Consider the following 14,766-nt stretch of genomic DNA (forward strand, 5'->3'; position numbering starts at 1 on the left):
AAATCTCTTGCTAGTTATTTTTTACAGAACAATAATAATCCATAATATTCATATAAAACAATTTATTCAGACATTCTCCAATTGATGGACATCCACTCAGTTTCCAGTTTCTGGCCACTACAAACAGGGCTGCCACAAATATTCGTGCACATACAGGTCCCTTTCCCTTCTTTGAGATCTCTTTGGGATATAAGCCCAGTAGTTACACTGCTGGATCAAAGGGTATGCACAGTTTGATAACTTTTTGAGCATAGTTCCAAATTGCTCTCCAGAATGGCTGGATGTATTCACAATTCCACCAACAATGTATTAGTGTCCCTGTTTTCCCACATCCCCTCCAATACTCTGCATGATCTTTCCCTGTCATTGTAGCCAGTCTGACAGGTGGGTAGTGGTATCTCAGAGTTGTCTTAATTTGCATTTCTCTGATTAATAATGACTTGGAGCATCTTTTCATATGGCTAGAAATAGTTTCCATTTCTTCATCTGAAAATTGTCTGTTCATATCCTTTGTTCTTATCATTTGAAGAATGGATTGCAAATATAGCCTTTCTTTCCTCTGCCATCCCCACCCCACAACCTACTCACTTAAATGACTCCACACCATCTTAGTTTAGCTCAGAAATCCCACTTCCTCCTCTCCCTTTCATTATTCACTTCTAATCTTAAACTTCTCTAGCACTTTGTAGCCTTCAAAGCACTTTCACACATAATCTCATTTTACTCTTCACCCTTTCAGAACCACCCACTCACTGAATTATTTCAGGCAAAGATTACCCCCATTTTACAGGTGAGGAAACTGACTCAGAGATCTCCTGGGTAGGCAAAATACTGACTTTTCAGTTGGCAAATCTGCAATCAACATGACTTAATGCTGGGCTTTACTTTTACTATGGATTTACAAAACTGGGATAGATCCTAGTCATGAGAAAAGCTCATTTTGACCAGATTGAGAATCAGTCATGAATCTCTCTGGGTTACTAACATAGGAGTTCTCCTCCAATGAAGCAATCAAAGAAAGGCAAGCTGTTCTGTGCTTGCTGTCACAGTGATTTCCAATCATATCTCTAGCTTAACTGGTTCCATTCTATTGTGCTTGCCCACTGTGCCCTAGAAGGATCTGGGAAAAAACAAAACAAAACAAAAAACACCTAAACTCCTCTTTTCCTGTAGTAATTCCAGTCCCTGAAATATTAAAAAAAGGTTCTCTGGTTACCTCTAGCTTTAGATGGTTCCTGCTGCTATAACCTTCCACTGTTAAACCCTATAACTGAATACCATTCTTTTTCCTCAAAGCTGCTACCATACTCTCTTTATGATACAACACAGACAAAGAAATCAGTGTAACCTTCTGGTGATCTAGACATATGGGACAAAAAGATTCATTTTAAAGGACTTAATAATTAAAACTAAAATTTAGATGTAATGCTTACAGCTCTGAATCATTTCCCCCCCCAATTGTTCAATTATTGTTCTCACCGTTTTTAGATCTGTGTTCTCATCTGGAAGCAAAATGACCATGTCCATTTGTCCTCCAACATAGGGTAGAACTAGGATCTTCGTAGACACTTCTCTTAAGTAGGTCATGGAAAACGTAGATTTCTGAAACATCATTTGTACTGGTTTCTGCTTGTCCTAAAAAGAAATAAATGCACATGAAAGTGAATCCGGGGCAATTGAAGGGGGTACATAAAATCAATACAACATTCTAAAAAAAATGACATATTTGCATGCCCCTATCTCATGTCTTTAGATTATAAATCCTCTGAAGGTATAAATTGTTCATAGAGTGATACCTTCATGCCCTGAGACTTGTTTCCTTAAGAGGAAATGGGCTAAATTCATCTATTGAAAAAATAGAACTTTTGTTCTTTCCTGTGACATAGTGCTGCTCTTGGCAGGCAGATATGAATAAAAATAAATCTAAGACTAAAGCCCCTGGGGCAGCTAGGTGGTGCAGTGGATAGAGTACCAGAGCTGAAGTCAGGAGGACCTGAGTTCAAATCTAGCCTCAGACACTTAATACTGCCTAGTTATGTGACCCTGGGCAAGTCACTTAACTCCAATTACCTCAGGGGAAAAAAAAAAAAAAAAGACTAGAGTCCCTAAGTTTCCTTTTTCTTTCTTTGGGATTTCTCATAATTAAAGCACTTAGTACTCTCCTTTTCCCTTCTTCCCCTTCATCCTATAAGAACAAGGAAGGTTCAAAATTGAGCTAAGTCCACAACTGAATATTTAGTTACACCTCAGTGTGAATAAGTTTCACTCAAATTGCATCAAAAATTTATTTCTGATCTGATGGTGATATGAAACTAGTTAAAACTATATATTACATATATATATATATATATATATATATATATTTGAAACTAGTTAAAGGAATTTCATGTCACCAAGAAATGGGTGAGCTAAAATTTTAAAAAAATATAAAACAAAATTTGCAATATTTTATCCCACTCAAAAAACACTTTTTCTACACATAAGACTTACCTACACATAAGTGTTCCTTTTTAAGGTAATAACTATTAGGGAAAGAATAGAAAAGGAACTAGTTCTTATCTTTCCCCACAACCTCTTCTATGTTCTCTATGTTTCTAGAACATTTTACATTGTTCCAATTAGTGGGAGGATTATTTTTTTGTTATGTTTTGTATTGTAGAATATTTTTTCTAATAATGTTTTATGTTTTGCAATTACACATAGGACAATTTTAAATATTCTTTTTAAAATACTACTTTGAATTCCAAAATTTCTCCCTCTGTCTCTCTTTCCTCCCTTATCCCTAAGACAGTAAAGCATTTGATACAGAATCTGTGGAAATACCCCTGAGACTAACATTTCTTTTTTCTGTGAGTTAATCTATATCCTTTGCATCTCTATGATAATATAATTAAAAAAAAAAACGGACATTAATCTTAGGGGTACTTCCACATGTCTAAATAAGGTTTAATGGTATTGTGGACCATATTTCATCATCAACTAATGTCTAAAGACTCTTTTTGCCATTACCAATGAAGTTTCTGAAATAAGAGTACATTGATAGAGAACTTTGTTTATTCTTTGGAATTTGAGGTATTTAACAGTTGCTTGACAGTTAACAGAAAAGCATTTAGATCAATAATACCTTCTCTAGGTTTTATTATATATGTGTTTATGCATATGTGTGTGTGCACGTGTGCGTGCGAACACATACATACACATATGTAGAGAGAGATACAGATAGACATATAGGTACACACATACTCATATATATCAACCTCCTACAAAGTCTACCCTATTACATATTTTATTACTTGATGATACTAATTCACATTAATCTCTCTCCCTAAGACCTTTTGCACTTACAGTCTCTCCTATAAAATGGGAAGCTTAAATTCTTTCTAGTCTCTGAGCTGCTCAATGATGTAATTCTTTATTATGTCTGAATATATATAGAAAAAAAAATCCCTTCTGGAGATAGCTCTAGACGGGGATAAAGAGGATGCAGAGAGGAAGTATATAGTTAAGGAAAGAAAAGGAAAAGAATTAAATTCAGAGTCCGGTAGAAAAGAAAGTAGACTTCTCAGCCCAATGATTATTAAGCTTAGATCAAAAGACTTCTTTTTAAGAAAGTATCAAAAGACTCTTGAGGAAAGATTACTTGGAAATCAAAGATCACACAGAGATAGCTTCGATGAGGAAAATAACAACTCTCCAAAGGAGACCTTAATACTTCTCTTAGGTTTGCCTTGCTAATAAATAGCTTCCCACAATGTATCCTCAGTGACCAAGATAAAAATTATTGCCAAACTGAAAAACAGGAGAGAGCATGTTCTCTTCTTTCATGATTTACCATGACAACTTTATAAGAAAGTAAACATACAGAAATATCAAGGAAACTGTCTTCCAGATTGTAAGGTCTATTGTAAGGAAAATAATGGCATAATAAGTGAAATGAAGGAAAACTGAATTGTGGAATTGAATTTTTTTTTTGACCTTGATAGAAGAAATCATATTTTCAGAGAACTTGCAGTTCTAATAAACTATAGCACTACAAATGACTTTGCCTTAAAACAACCACAGACTTGAAAAATAAAAACAAGTATTCAGTTATTAACACTGTATAAACAAGCTATTTCTTTTTTTCATTTTTAATAATTTATTTATTTTAAATACACATTGTTTTATGAATCATGTTGGGAGAGAAAATTCAGAACAAAAGGGAAAAACCATGGGAGAAATTAAAAAAAAAACACAGAAAAAAAAAAGTGAACATAGTATATATTGTATTACATTCAGTCTCCATAGTTCTTTTTCTGGACGCAGATGGCATTTTCTGTACAAAGTTTATCAGGATTGCTTTGGAAAGTTTGATTTCTTTATTATATCAGAAAATAGAAGGGAAAGTCCTTCCAAGGGAGAAAGAAAAAGATAGAGAGATGAAGAAGAGTTAAGTAAAGAAAAAGAAGAGTTTAAGTGTGTTGTTAGTCTTTCATCTATATCTTAAGAAAAAAAGGGAACATGTTGGTTCTTTCCCATTGCCCCAGTTGCCCATTGAATTCTAGGACATTGCAAAATTGCAACTTACCTTGTTGATTTTGAACATTCGTTCTTTTGTTGCATGTTTTTCAAATTGATTTTGCCATTTTCCTTTGAAATAGATAGCATTCACAAGTACCAGAGAGGTCAGTTAATCAATAGAACCATTAGTTAGTAGTTCTACAATCTTACCTGTATTAAAACATTACAGATTAAATTTAGTGGAGATGTAGCTATAATCACAACTAAAACAAATGAGATAATATATATACAGCATTTTATAAACTTTAAACAAGTCTAGTTAGCCTCCTCCTTGTGCTCTTCCTCCTCATTATCATAACATTGATTATATGATCGATCAATAAATACATTAAGCAGAGTTTCAGTTGTAACAATTTACTCAAGTACAATCATTCACCTTTACATAGCACTGCTAATAGTTATACAGTCCACAGTGATCTATCCATTATATGTTATCAAGGAAAAATATATACCAAAATCTTTTCTAGTATAATAACAAAAATATCTCTGAATACCATGGTTAGTTTGTAAGTAAAAATCATTTTCAACTATATATCATCCCTCTTTTCACTGTGTTAAAGAAAAATTCTCTTTACAGCTCCAAAATGTGTTAACACCTAGCATCTCATGAGACTCATAAAAATCCCATGAGGTTTTTGATGTTAGGATAAGCCCCCATGCATAAATAAAGAAAATGAATCTTAGAAAACTGAGGAGACTCCAATTTCACACAACTAATAAATGGCATATCTTGGATTCTGGTTTTCTGATTCCAGCCCTTTTTTTGTTGTTGTAGCTATTTTTTCTTTATATATGTTTTTTATATTTATTTCACTAAATTTCCATATTTATTTCATATTTATTCATATTCTGATTTATTGCATATTTATTTAACTAAAGTTTTATTACACTAAATATTTTATGATTACATACAAATACATATTTATATTCATTTTTTTTAAATTTTGAATTCCACTGAGCAAGAAAAAATCTCCAGGGTCGGTTGGAATCACAAATGAATTCTATCAATTATATTTAATGATCCACTAATTCCAATATTATATGAACTATTTGAAAAAATAGGCAAAGAAGGATTCCTGCCAAAATTTTTTTATGGCACAAATGTGGTACTCATACCTGAATCTGGAAAAGCTAAAGCAGAGAAAGCAAATTATGGTCCACTTTTCCTAGTAAATATGCATGCAAAAATTTTAAATAAAATATTAGCAAAGAGATTATAATAAGCTATCACCAGAATAATATACTCTGATCAAGTGGGATTTATATCAGAAATACAGGTCTGGTTCAATATCAGGAGAACTATTGGCTTAATTGATCATATTAATAACAGAACAAACAGAATCCATATGATTATTTCAATCAATGTAGAAATAGCTTTTGAAAAAAATACAGTATCCATTCCTATTAAAAACACTAGGGAACAAAGGAACAAATTTAGTTTTGCTTAAAATGATAAGCAGCATCTATCTAAAACCAAGTAGTATTCGTAACAGGAAAAAAAATAGAAGCATTCCCAATTACATCAGGGTGAAAAAAGGATGCCTATTATTACCACAATTGTTCAATACTGAACTAGAAATGTTAGCATGAGTAGTAAGAGAAGAAAAAGAAATAGAAATAATTGGAATAGGAAATAAGAGAATAACTTTAACTCTTTGTAGATATTAAGAAGATATACTTAGAAAATTCTAAATAATCACCTAAAAAGTAATTGAAAATTAATAATTTTAGTAAAGTTTCAGGACATAAAACAAACCCACATAAATAATCAGCTTTTTAATATGTTACCAATAGAACCTAGCATCAAGAGACAGATAAATTCCACTTAAAATAACAGTAGAAATCCACTGTAAAATCTTTGGGAGTCTTCATGCCAAGACAAACCCAAGAAATACAGGAACACAATTACAAACTACTTTTCTCATAAGTAAAGTCACATCCAAACAATTGGAAAAATATAAATTGCTCATGTTTAGAGTGAGCTAATATAATAATATTGACTATTTTACCCAAATTAGTCTACTTATAAAATGCCATACCAATCAAAATGCCAAAAATTAGTTTATAAAACTAGAAAAAACAATAATAAAATTCATCTGGAAAAAAAAAGTCAAGAATATCAAGGAAATTAATGAAAAAAATTGCAGAGGATGGTGAACTAGCAGTATCATTCCTAAAACTGTATTAAAAATTAGCAGTGATCAAAACCATTTGGTACTGGCCAAGAAATAGAGTGGTGGCTCAGTGGAGAAAGTTAGGGATACAAGACACAATAATTGATGACTAGAGTAATCTATTGTTTGATGAATTCAAAGGCTCTAGTTTCTGGGATAAGAACTCATTATTTGAAAAAGTGCTGGGGACACTGGGAAATAGTATGGCAGAAACTAGGTATAAACCAACATCTTACAACTTCTACCAAGAGAAGGTCAAAATGGGTACAAGATTTCCACATAGAAAGTGATATACTGAAAGCAAATTAAGAGAGCAAGAGGTACTTTAGCTGTCACATTTATGGAGAAGGAAAGAATTTCTAATCCAACAAGAAATAGAGAACATTATAAAATGCAAAATAGATCATTTTGATTGCATTAAAGGAAAGTTTTTGCACAAACAAAACCAATGCAGCCAAGATTAGACATGAAGCAGAAAGCAGGGAAACAATTTTTGCAGCCACTATTTTGCCTCAAGGCCTCATTTCTTAAATTTGACAGAGTCAAATTTATAAGAATTCAAGTCATTCCCTACTAACAGATAAGTGATCAAAGGATATGAAACTTTATTTTTTAAAAGTTGTTTAGAGGAATATGTTGCAAATGACAAATTGAGGGTTTTCTCTATTCTGACATCTTGGCTCTACCTCCGAGAAGTTCCTAAACCTCCTTACTATAACATATGTTGCAATAAATACTTGGCAATCACAAAAATAATTATGTGAGATTCTACCTTGGCCTTGAAAGGTTAACCAATTTACAATGCATTTACTTAGAATTTGAGTCAATTTAAATATGGTCATCAGAATAAAATGTGTACAGCTTGAATACATGTAAATACATATATTTAAAAGGCACAGAAAGACAGGGGAATAGGGTTTTACATGGCTTGAACAAGAATATGGTAACATTGTTTGAGGTGGATGGAAAACTTTAGGAAGCAACATAAAATGAGAATCTGTCTTAGGTTCCTAACAGTAGAATGGTTATTTTAGCCATTCAATAAATGAAGAAATGCATTGTGATTGGAAATGATTCATCCTAGTAGCTGATTACAACATTCAGAAACATTCTTGATACTGAGGACATTGAAACTCAGGGGAAAGAAAAAGGAAATTAAATAACATTTAATGGACAGATTTCTGTCTACTTTTTAATGTTAGAAATGACTCCTTTTTATATTTTGGAAAATAGTTATCAAAACCACAAATTGCCATCTCTAAAAGAAGTAAAATAAAGTCCCATGATTTTTTACCTTCAGTCTTTTCTTCTACCCACTTATTTATATGTTTTCTTGTTTCCTCTGATGCATTAGCAAAGTCAAGTTCTTCCATTTTTGAAAGGTAGAATGTTTGACAGGATTCCTTAAAAGACTAAACAGTAGAATAAACAATACAATAAGTGTCACAAGTCCAAAATTAAATTTCATCAATGCAATGCAATGCAAATTTTGAACTCTTCTTAATACTCACAAACATATTATCGTTCACCATAAAGTAATCCCAAACTTTGCGTTTGACTTGGATGAACTTTTATGTCTTTAACTAAACAAATCTAATGACTTAAGTATTAGAAATCAAGGCTTGTTAAATACTTTTATATTTTATTAGCACAAATAAGTCACTTAAAAAGCAAAGATTATGGTCGGAAATCCAAAGGAAGACTAAAGAAGTGGCAAAGTTCTCCAATAAATCAACAAATTGCTATTTAAAAATAAACTGTCAGAAAAAAATGTTTAATCTAGATAGTCATTGTCTATAGGTTCAAAGGATCACAGATCTTGAATTGAAAGACTTTAGAAAACATCAGTCCACCCCTTCTATTTTTAGACAGGTAAAACTGAGGCCCAGAGAGATTTGTCCAGATAACAAGTAGCAGAGGTGAGATTTGAATTCTGGTATGCTTTGTCCACTAAACCTTACTGTTACTTCTTTGAAATTATAGATAATAACACGGCTGACTTTTTCAAATACTTCCAACTGAATCTTTAATACATGACAGATGAGGTACTCTTGTCATTCTTTAACTTGAAAATGTCACTGATTTCCTTAAGTTGATATAGGGAGAAATAATAGACAAGACTTACTGACATAAAATCATGAGTCTTTTCTCCAAAAAGTCTGTTGGCAATTCTTAGCAGACATTGATCACCAGATTTATTAGCTTCTTCAAGAAAAAACTGAAAACTTTGATGGACATCTGTACCTTTGTTTAAAGAAAGAACCTATATAGAAAAACAAAAGTACAACTTCAGGACTATTTTCCTTTCTTTTAAAACAAAAAAATAAACCCTCAAAGGAAAATCAACTGAAAGATCCACAGAGACTGAAAGTATTTAAAATTAAAAGTTGAGGACATCACCCAATTCTATAAAGTCCATTAGCCCCTTAGGCATTTAGGAACAAATACAAATCTTTTTTGTTCAGCATTTAAAGCCCTTTACCATCTGGGTCTAACCTACCTTTCCAGAGTTATTATATATTACTGCACTTCATATTTTTATCTTCCTCACTTTCTCATGGACCGCCCCAAATAGTGACCTCATAGTTATTCCTCCAAGCCATGGTAAAAAAAAGTAAGATTATTCTGCATTAGTAACCTTAGGCACATTTCTATCCTGAATGCCTACTCTCCATTCCACAGAGACCAGACAGATCATCCACATATTATTTCCTTTCCTTCACTTTCTATGGCTACACCATTGAAAAAGTTCAGCTCCTTTGAGATGTGGCTTTGGAGAAGTACAAAAAGTTTCATATAGTTTGGTCTAGTTGCTTTTTATTTTGTTTTTTGTTTATTTGTTTTCTCTTAGTCCCAAGTACCTGTTGTATCTGTGCAGCAGTATTTCCCTTGGCCCCCTCTAAGACCATAGTCAGGGCACAATAGAGACTCAAGGGAGAGTAAAACACATTCTGCGAGCTATCTTTTTCAGTAATTTCTTTAAAAACATTCAAAGTAAAAGTGTTGATTGCATCAGAGAGCGCATCCATCATGTAACTCCTAGAATGAGAAGACAAAGAAACATATTACATGAAAATGAGTCATTTCTGTTTGTATGCATCGAATGCATCTACTACTTTTTGACTCTACATCATCTTCAATGATTAACAACTTCAATTTAATAACAATAGTAAAGTGCATATATATATATATATATATATATATATATATAGTGGTTTAATGTTTACAAAGCACTTGACATATCAATTCATTTTACTTTCAAAGCAACCCACCAAGGAAGGTGCTATTATTTTGCTCATTTAAAAGATAAGGAAACTGAGGCAAACAGAGGTGAACTAAATCACCCTTAGTCATACAGCTAAATAAGAGTCTAAGATTTGAATGGAGGTCTTCCTGACTCTAAATCCAGTATTATATTCACTGTCCTAATTAGTTGCCTCCCTAAATGAACAAAATAAAAATATTAATAGGATACCAGAAAAAAGTCAATAAATTCATTTTTGCTGATTATTATTATCATTATGACTCATAGCTGGAAAATACTTTGATGTTAACAAGAGACTTTGTATCAATTTCTTGCTTCCCAAGTGGAAATATAACTAATAATATTTCTTTCTGATCTCCTAAACAAGCGCTGTCCAGGATCTGCCAGTAACTAGCTTTGTTATTTTGACTAGATTATTCCGTTCCTCTGGGCTCTTCATCTCGAATCCCTCTGTGGTTACTGACAATTTTAAAACTGTATGAATGTTTCCAAATGAAAACCATCCTTCTCTCCCCCATGCAGAGATGGTGTAATGAGACTCCTGCCCATTTCTTTCTGCACATTTCCAGGGCAAGTATCACCTGGAACCTAATAGCTGGGAGAGACTTGCTTCTGCTCCCATCAAGGCCTTCGGAAGTCCCCTTCCTTTTCCTCCTCCCATCTCAGTACTGATTCTGAGAAGGAAGTGCTGAGAATGGATCATCTAGGTCTTTGCTAGCTTACCAAGATAGAGAAAGTCTGAACTTTACAGCCCAAGTTGCTCCCTGAGGCAAGAGGGAGGAGCACTGATTATTTAGACATTTTGATCTTAATTGGGCGGCTTTAAGTGCATCATTATGACACCCCAGGTTGCAGCCTCGGGAGACTTTTTAGCTGAATCATCTGCATTGACAAAACCATCATAAATCTACCATTACCTTATTTAATCAGCCTGTCAAATTAGGATGTCAAAGCTCCAGGTTATATTTTTTCTATAAAAGACCTTAACTGTACCTCACTAACTTGCTAACTCCCTTCTAGAGTTATCCCAGCCGTAATTCCGATTTAAGGAGTCTTCCCCTTAATGGCGTCTTCTTCCTTATTACTACTAGAAAACTTTTCTTCCCCTCTTTTAAGCGCTAAAAATCCTTGTGGATATATTCTTCACTTAAAAGTTAAATAAATAATATCCTTGCTCTTGATTCTATACCTACAAATTCTTTTAAGACACACCCCATAACCTGAATATATTTTGGGGACCAACAGCCCAGAATCTCAATATTAGCCGGGTTGATACTGCAATTCAGTTTTCGCAGTTTCGCTGTGCTCGGGGGTCAGGCCATTAGATCTAGAGACCTCAACGGAGCTCTCCAACTTCGGAGAATATCAAGAGCATCTACGCCAACTGCTTTCCAACAACCCTATGCTTAATCCATAAGACACAGACTAGGAAGCCCAGACGTGCCCCAGAGTGCCGGAAAAACCGGCAAGTGGAAAAAAGAACTCTTCTCATTCCCAAGCGAGCGCTCAGAACCTACTCGCCTCTGCCAGGCTTCCATGACAGGTTCGAGCTACAAGTATTCGCAGTCAGAAGCTACAAGCTGCCTCTCGCGCTCTGGCCCAAGGACTTTCGAGTTTCAAAACCCAGACACAAGATCAAAGTCAGGGAGCTAGGCTCCCCAAAGCCTGAGCTGGACAGCCCTGATCTCAGGGCCAAGTAAGAAAGTGGACTTGGTAGACCAAGGACCCCCTTCGTCCTCTGTACACCGCCTCTAGCAAAATAGGGCAATCCCGCTCCAACGCTCGGGCTTTCCCAGTACTCGGCCATAAAATCAGAGCAGATGCGTGAGTTGTTTTGTCTTCCACTTCCTACCTGTGTGGGCTGTACAGCGGACCTTAAAAGCAGCAGCTATAGCTTCCTTCCATGCACCTTCCTTCCATCCATTACAAACCCCGAGAGAAGTCCTGCTTTTAAGCCCAGCTGTTTGCCCTCTAGGGGATGATTCTGAGAAGGCTGAGACACACCTCCTAGATTTGGGAATAAGCACTTTTGATCTGGAGGAGGAGTCTGGCAGAAAATAATTTACTCCTACTCTTTAAACTATTTCCTGGCTTGGGGCATACTGGAAATCTGGTGCCCAGGGAACTAAAGTGGCATTAAGATCCATTGGAGCCCAGCCGCCTGATGTCTGAGGCCCGGATTCCAGTGTGGCTATGATCCATATTGTCTGTGTGACGCTAGGAAAATAGTTTAGTTTCTCAAGTGTCTTAGGTAACTCTCTTAGACTGTAAATTTCAGAGAAGATTCCAGTCCTCATTGAAATAGGAAATTTTCTACACCGCTAAAATAAGAGGTCCGGTCCCAATCCCTTTCCTCAGTCAGTCCATGCACTTCTAAACCTTCTCCTGGTAACATGGGATTTAGAAAGAATAATTCTCCAGGGAAGGAAAGAAGAAAGGAAAGAACAAATAGAGGTCGTGAGGGGAAATCGGACTGAAAACCATGCTAAACAATTTGCCTAAAACCTCTTCTTTTCCTGTACTCTAAGTAGCCCACAGAAAAAAAGTGAAAAGAGTGAGAGCTTAAAGCTTTTAAAGATGATATAGTCTGTTCGGAGAGAGAATGGGGGAGAGACAGAGACAGAAACAGAGAGACAGAGAGAAAAGAAAGAAAGAGGAAGAGGAAAGAGGAGGAAGAGGAGGAGGAGGAGAAGGAAGAATAAGAGAAGGAAGAGGAGAAGAAGGAGGAGGAGGAGAAGAAGAAGAAAAGAAGAAGAACGAGGAGGAGGAGGAGGAGGAGAAAAAGGAGAAGAAGAAGAAGAAATATATGTGTATATGTACACATATATTTTAAATATAATACAAAGAATATATTAAAAGCCCAAGGAACATATGAATTACTTACTAATAATTGATAGTAATGAGAGCTAATTTCACCATAAAGTGAGACATCATAGAGGAAATGGCATTTAGTTCTGAAAGCTGTTTGCATTTCTGTTACTTGGTTTCAAGGTTTGGAAGATCATACTAGAAAGAGGAGATGGAGAAATTAAAAATACAGAATTAAGATGAGAGTGGCTACTTCAAGGAAGAGTACAAAAGAGTTAGAATCACTGATGTAAAAACATTATCAGATTTCAACTTTTTTCATACAAAAGAGGAAAGGGAGGGCCAGAGATATTAATCAACAGACATTCATTGGCTTTTCTCAGTAGCACATGTGGGTCACCAGCCTCAAAGATAGAATGGATCAAAATGTTGTCTTATTTGGCCACACTCTGAACTTGACTGCTTAGAATGAAATTGGCAATTGTGAAAATAAATGATAGCCACCAAGATCCAAATACTATTTGTAATGAAATCCAGAGAGTAAAAACTAAAATGTTTTCTTTTCTCCCAGACTGATGTTCCAAAATGATGCTTGTCAATGCATAAGGAAACACTTTTCATGGAGTACAACAAACAAAATACATCTCAGATTTCAAAAGAAATGAGCCCCATTCTGGGAAATGACAGTGACATACCTAGGGACCCTCTCACTTATTCTAGATTATTTATGCAATTCTTTATTTTTCCACTGTACAAATATATGTGAATTGTATGTATATATATATATATACATATCTATATGTGTTTGTATGCACTAACCCTATTCTGAAGACCCATGATGAAGCATGTTATCTATAGTCTCAAAGATGATAGACTGTAAGTTTAGATTCATCTCAGTCAAAGCACCTGGCATGAAGTAGGGACTTTATACATGCTTGTTATTAATTGATCCCTTATTATATATAGAAGAAATATTACTTGAATATTTCTATGAGGAGTAAGAAAATGACTGGTTGATTCGGGGGTCAATACTTGGAGGAGACAGAGACAGAAACAGAGAGAGAGAAACAGAAAGAGAGAGACAGAGAGAGGTATAAAAGCATATATTCTCTCCCCCACCCCCTGCCAAAGAACTGCCATAAAGGCCAGTAAATTGTCTGTTGTCTTTCAAACCTGACTTTTAGAACACCGAGTTTTTATCCCCAACTTCAGTAGACCAGTAGCATTACACATTCTCTTTTACAATGATAATGCTGTTTCTTGACAGCCTGCTTTGTGACTTGATTGATTCTAACAGTCACTGGACTATAGGATTAGAACAAGGACAAGATTTATATCTTATCTAGTCTACTCCCTACATTTCACAGTGAGGATGGAAGCCTAGAAAGGTCAAGTCACCAGGTTCACACTAGTAAGTGATAGAGCCAGAATTTAAACACAGACCCTCTGTAAGCAGGTGAGGAAAGTGAGGTTTAGAGATATTATATGTCTTCATTGAGAAAAGAAGTAGTTCCACTATTAGAATCTAGGTTTCCTGATTCCTACTGGAACATTATTCCATCTATTACATGAGAATATATTTCTATTGAATTCTGAAATTAATTTTTCCTGATGAGCCTTAAGTAGCAATGTAACATAATAACATTAAGGTTTATGTCACTTGATTTGGGGATCATTAACTTATATTTTTAGGATCCATGTGTTCATCAGAAAACTTAATGACCATGCTCAGCTCCTCAGCCTCATCTGGGAACTCTAGGATTTTGGTGGATATTTTCTTTATGTATATCCCATATTAAATGTTGCCTACTTAAACACCATCTGCATTAGCCTTTTCTCATTCTGGTGGGAAAAAGATGAACATGACATTAACATTAGATTATTGAAGGCGCTAATAAAACTTCCTGAAAAGATGCACTTGACATAAAGAAATTTTCATGATGCATACAAAGGAATAGA

General features: G+C 34.7%; 1 protein-coding gene across 1 annotated transcript; it reads right to left on the reverse strand.

The window, feature by feature from the left end:
• Window positions 1-456: 456 nt before the first annotated feature.
• On the reverse strand, window positions 457-11,995 carry LOC116420553 (serpin B6-like). The gene is made up of 6 exons (XM_031946190.1): window positions 11,852-11,995; window positions 9,596-9,773; window positions 8,860-8,997; window positions 8,029-8,146; window positions 4,568-4,629; window positions 457-1,635 (listed from the first exon to the last, which is right to left on the reverse strand). The coding sequence occupies exons 2-6, from the start codon at window positions 9,764-9,766 to the stop codon at window positions 1,417-1,419; spliced, it is 708 nt and encodes a 235-aa protein (XP_031802050.1). The 5' UTR covers window positions 9,767-9,773; window positions 11,852-11,995; the 3' UTR covers window positions 457-1,416.
• Between the last annotated feature and the right edge of the window lie 2,771 nt (window positions 11,996-14,766).

Source organism: Sarcophilus harrisii, chromosome 1 (assembly GCF_902635505.1).
Source record: "Sarcophilus harrisii chromosome 1, mSarHar1.11, whole genome shotgun sequence".
In the NCBI taxonomy this organism is placed as follows: Eukaryota; Metazoa; Chordata; class Mammalia; order Dasyuromorphia; family Dasyuridae; genus Sarcophilus; species Sarcophilus harrisii.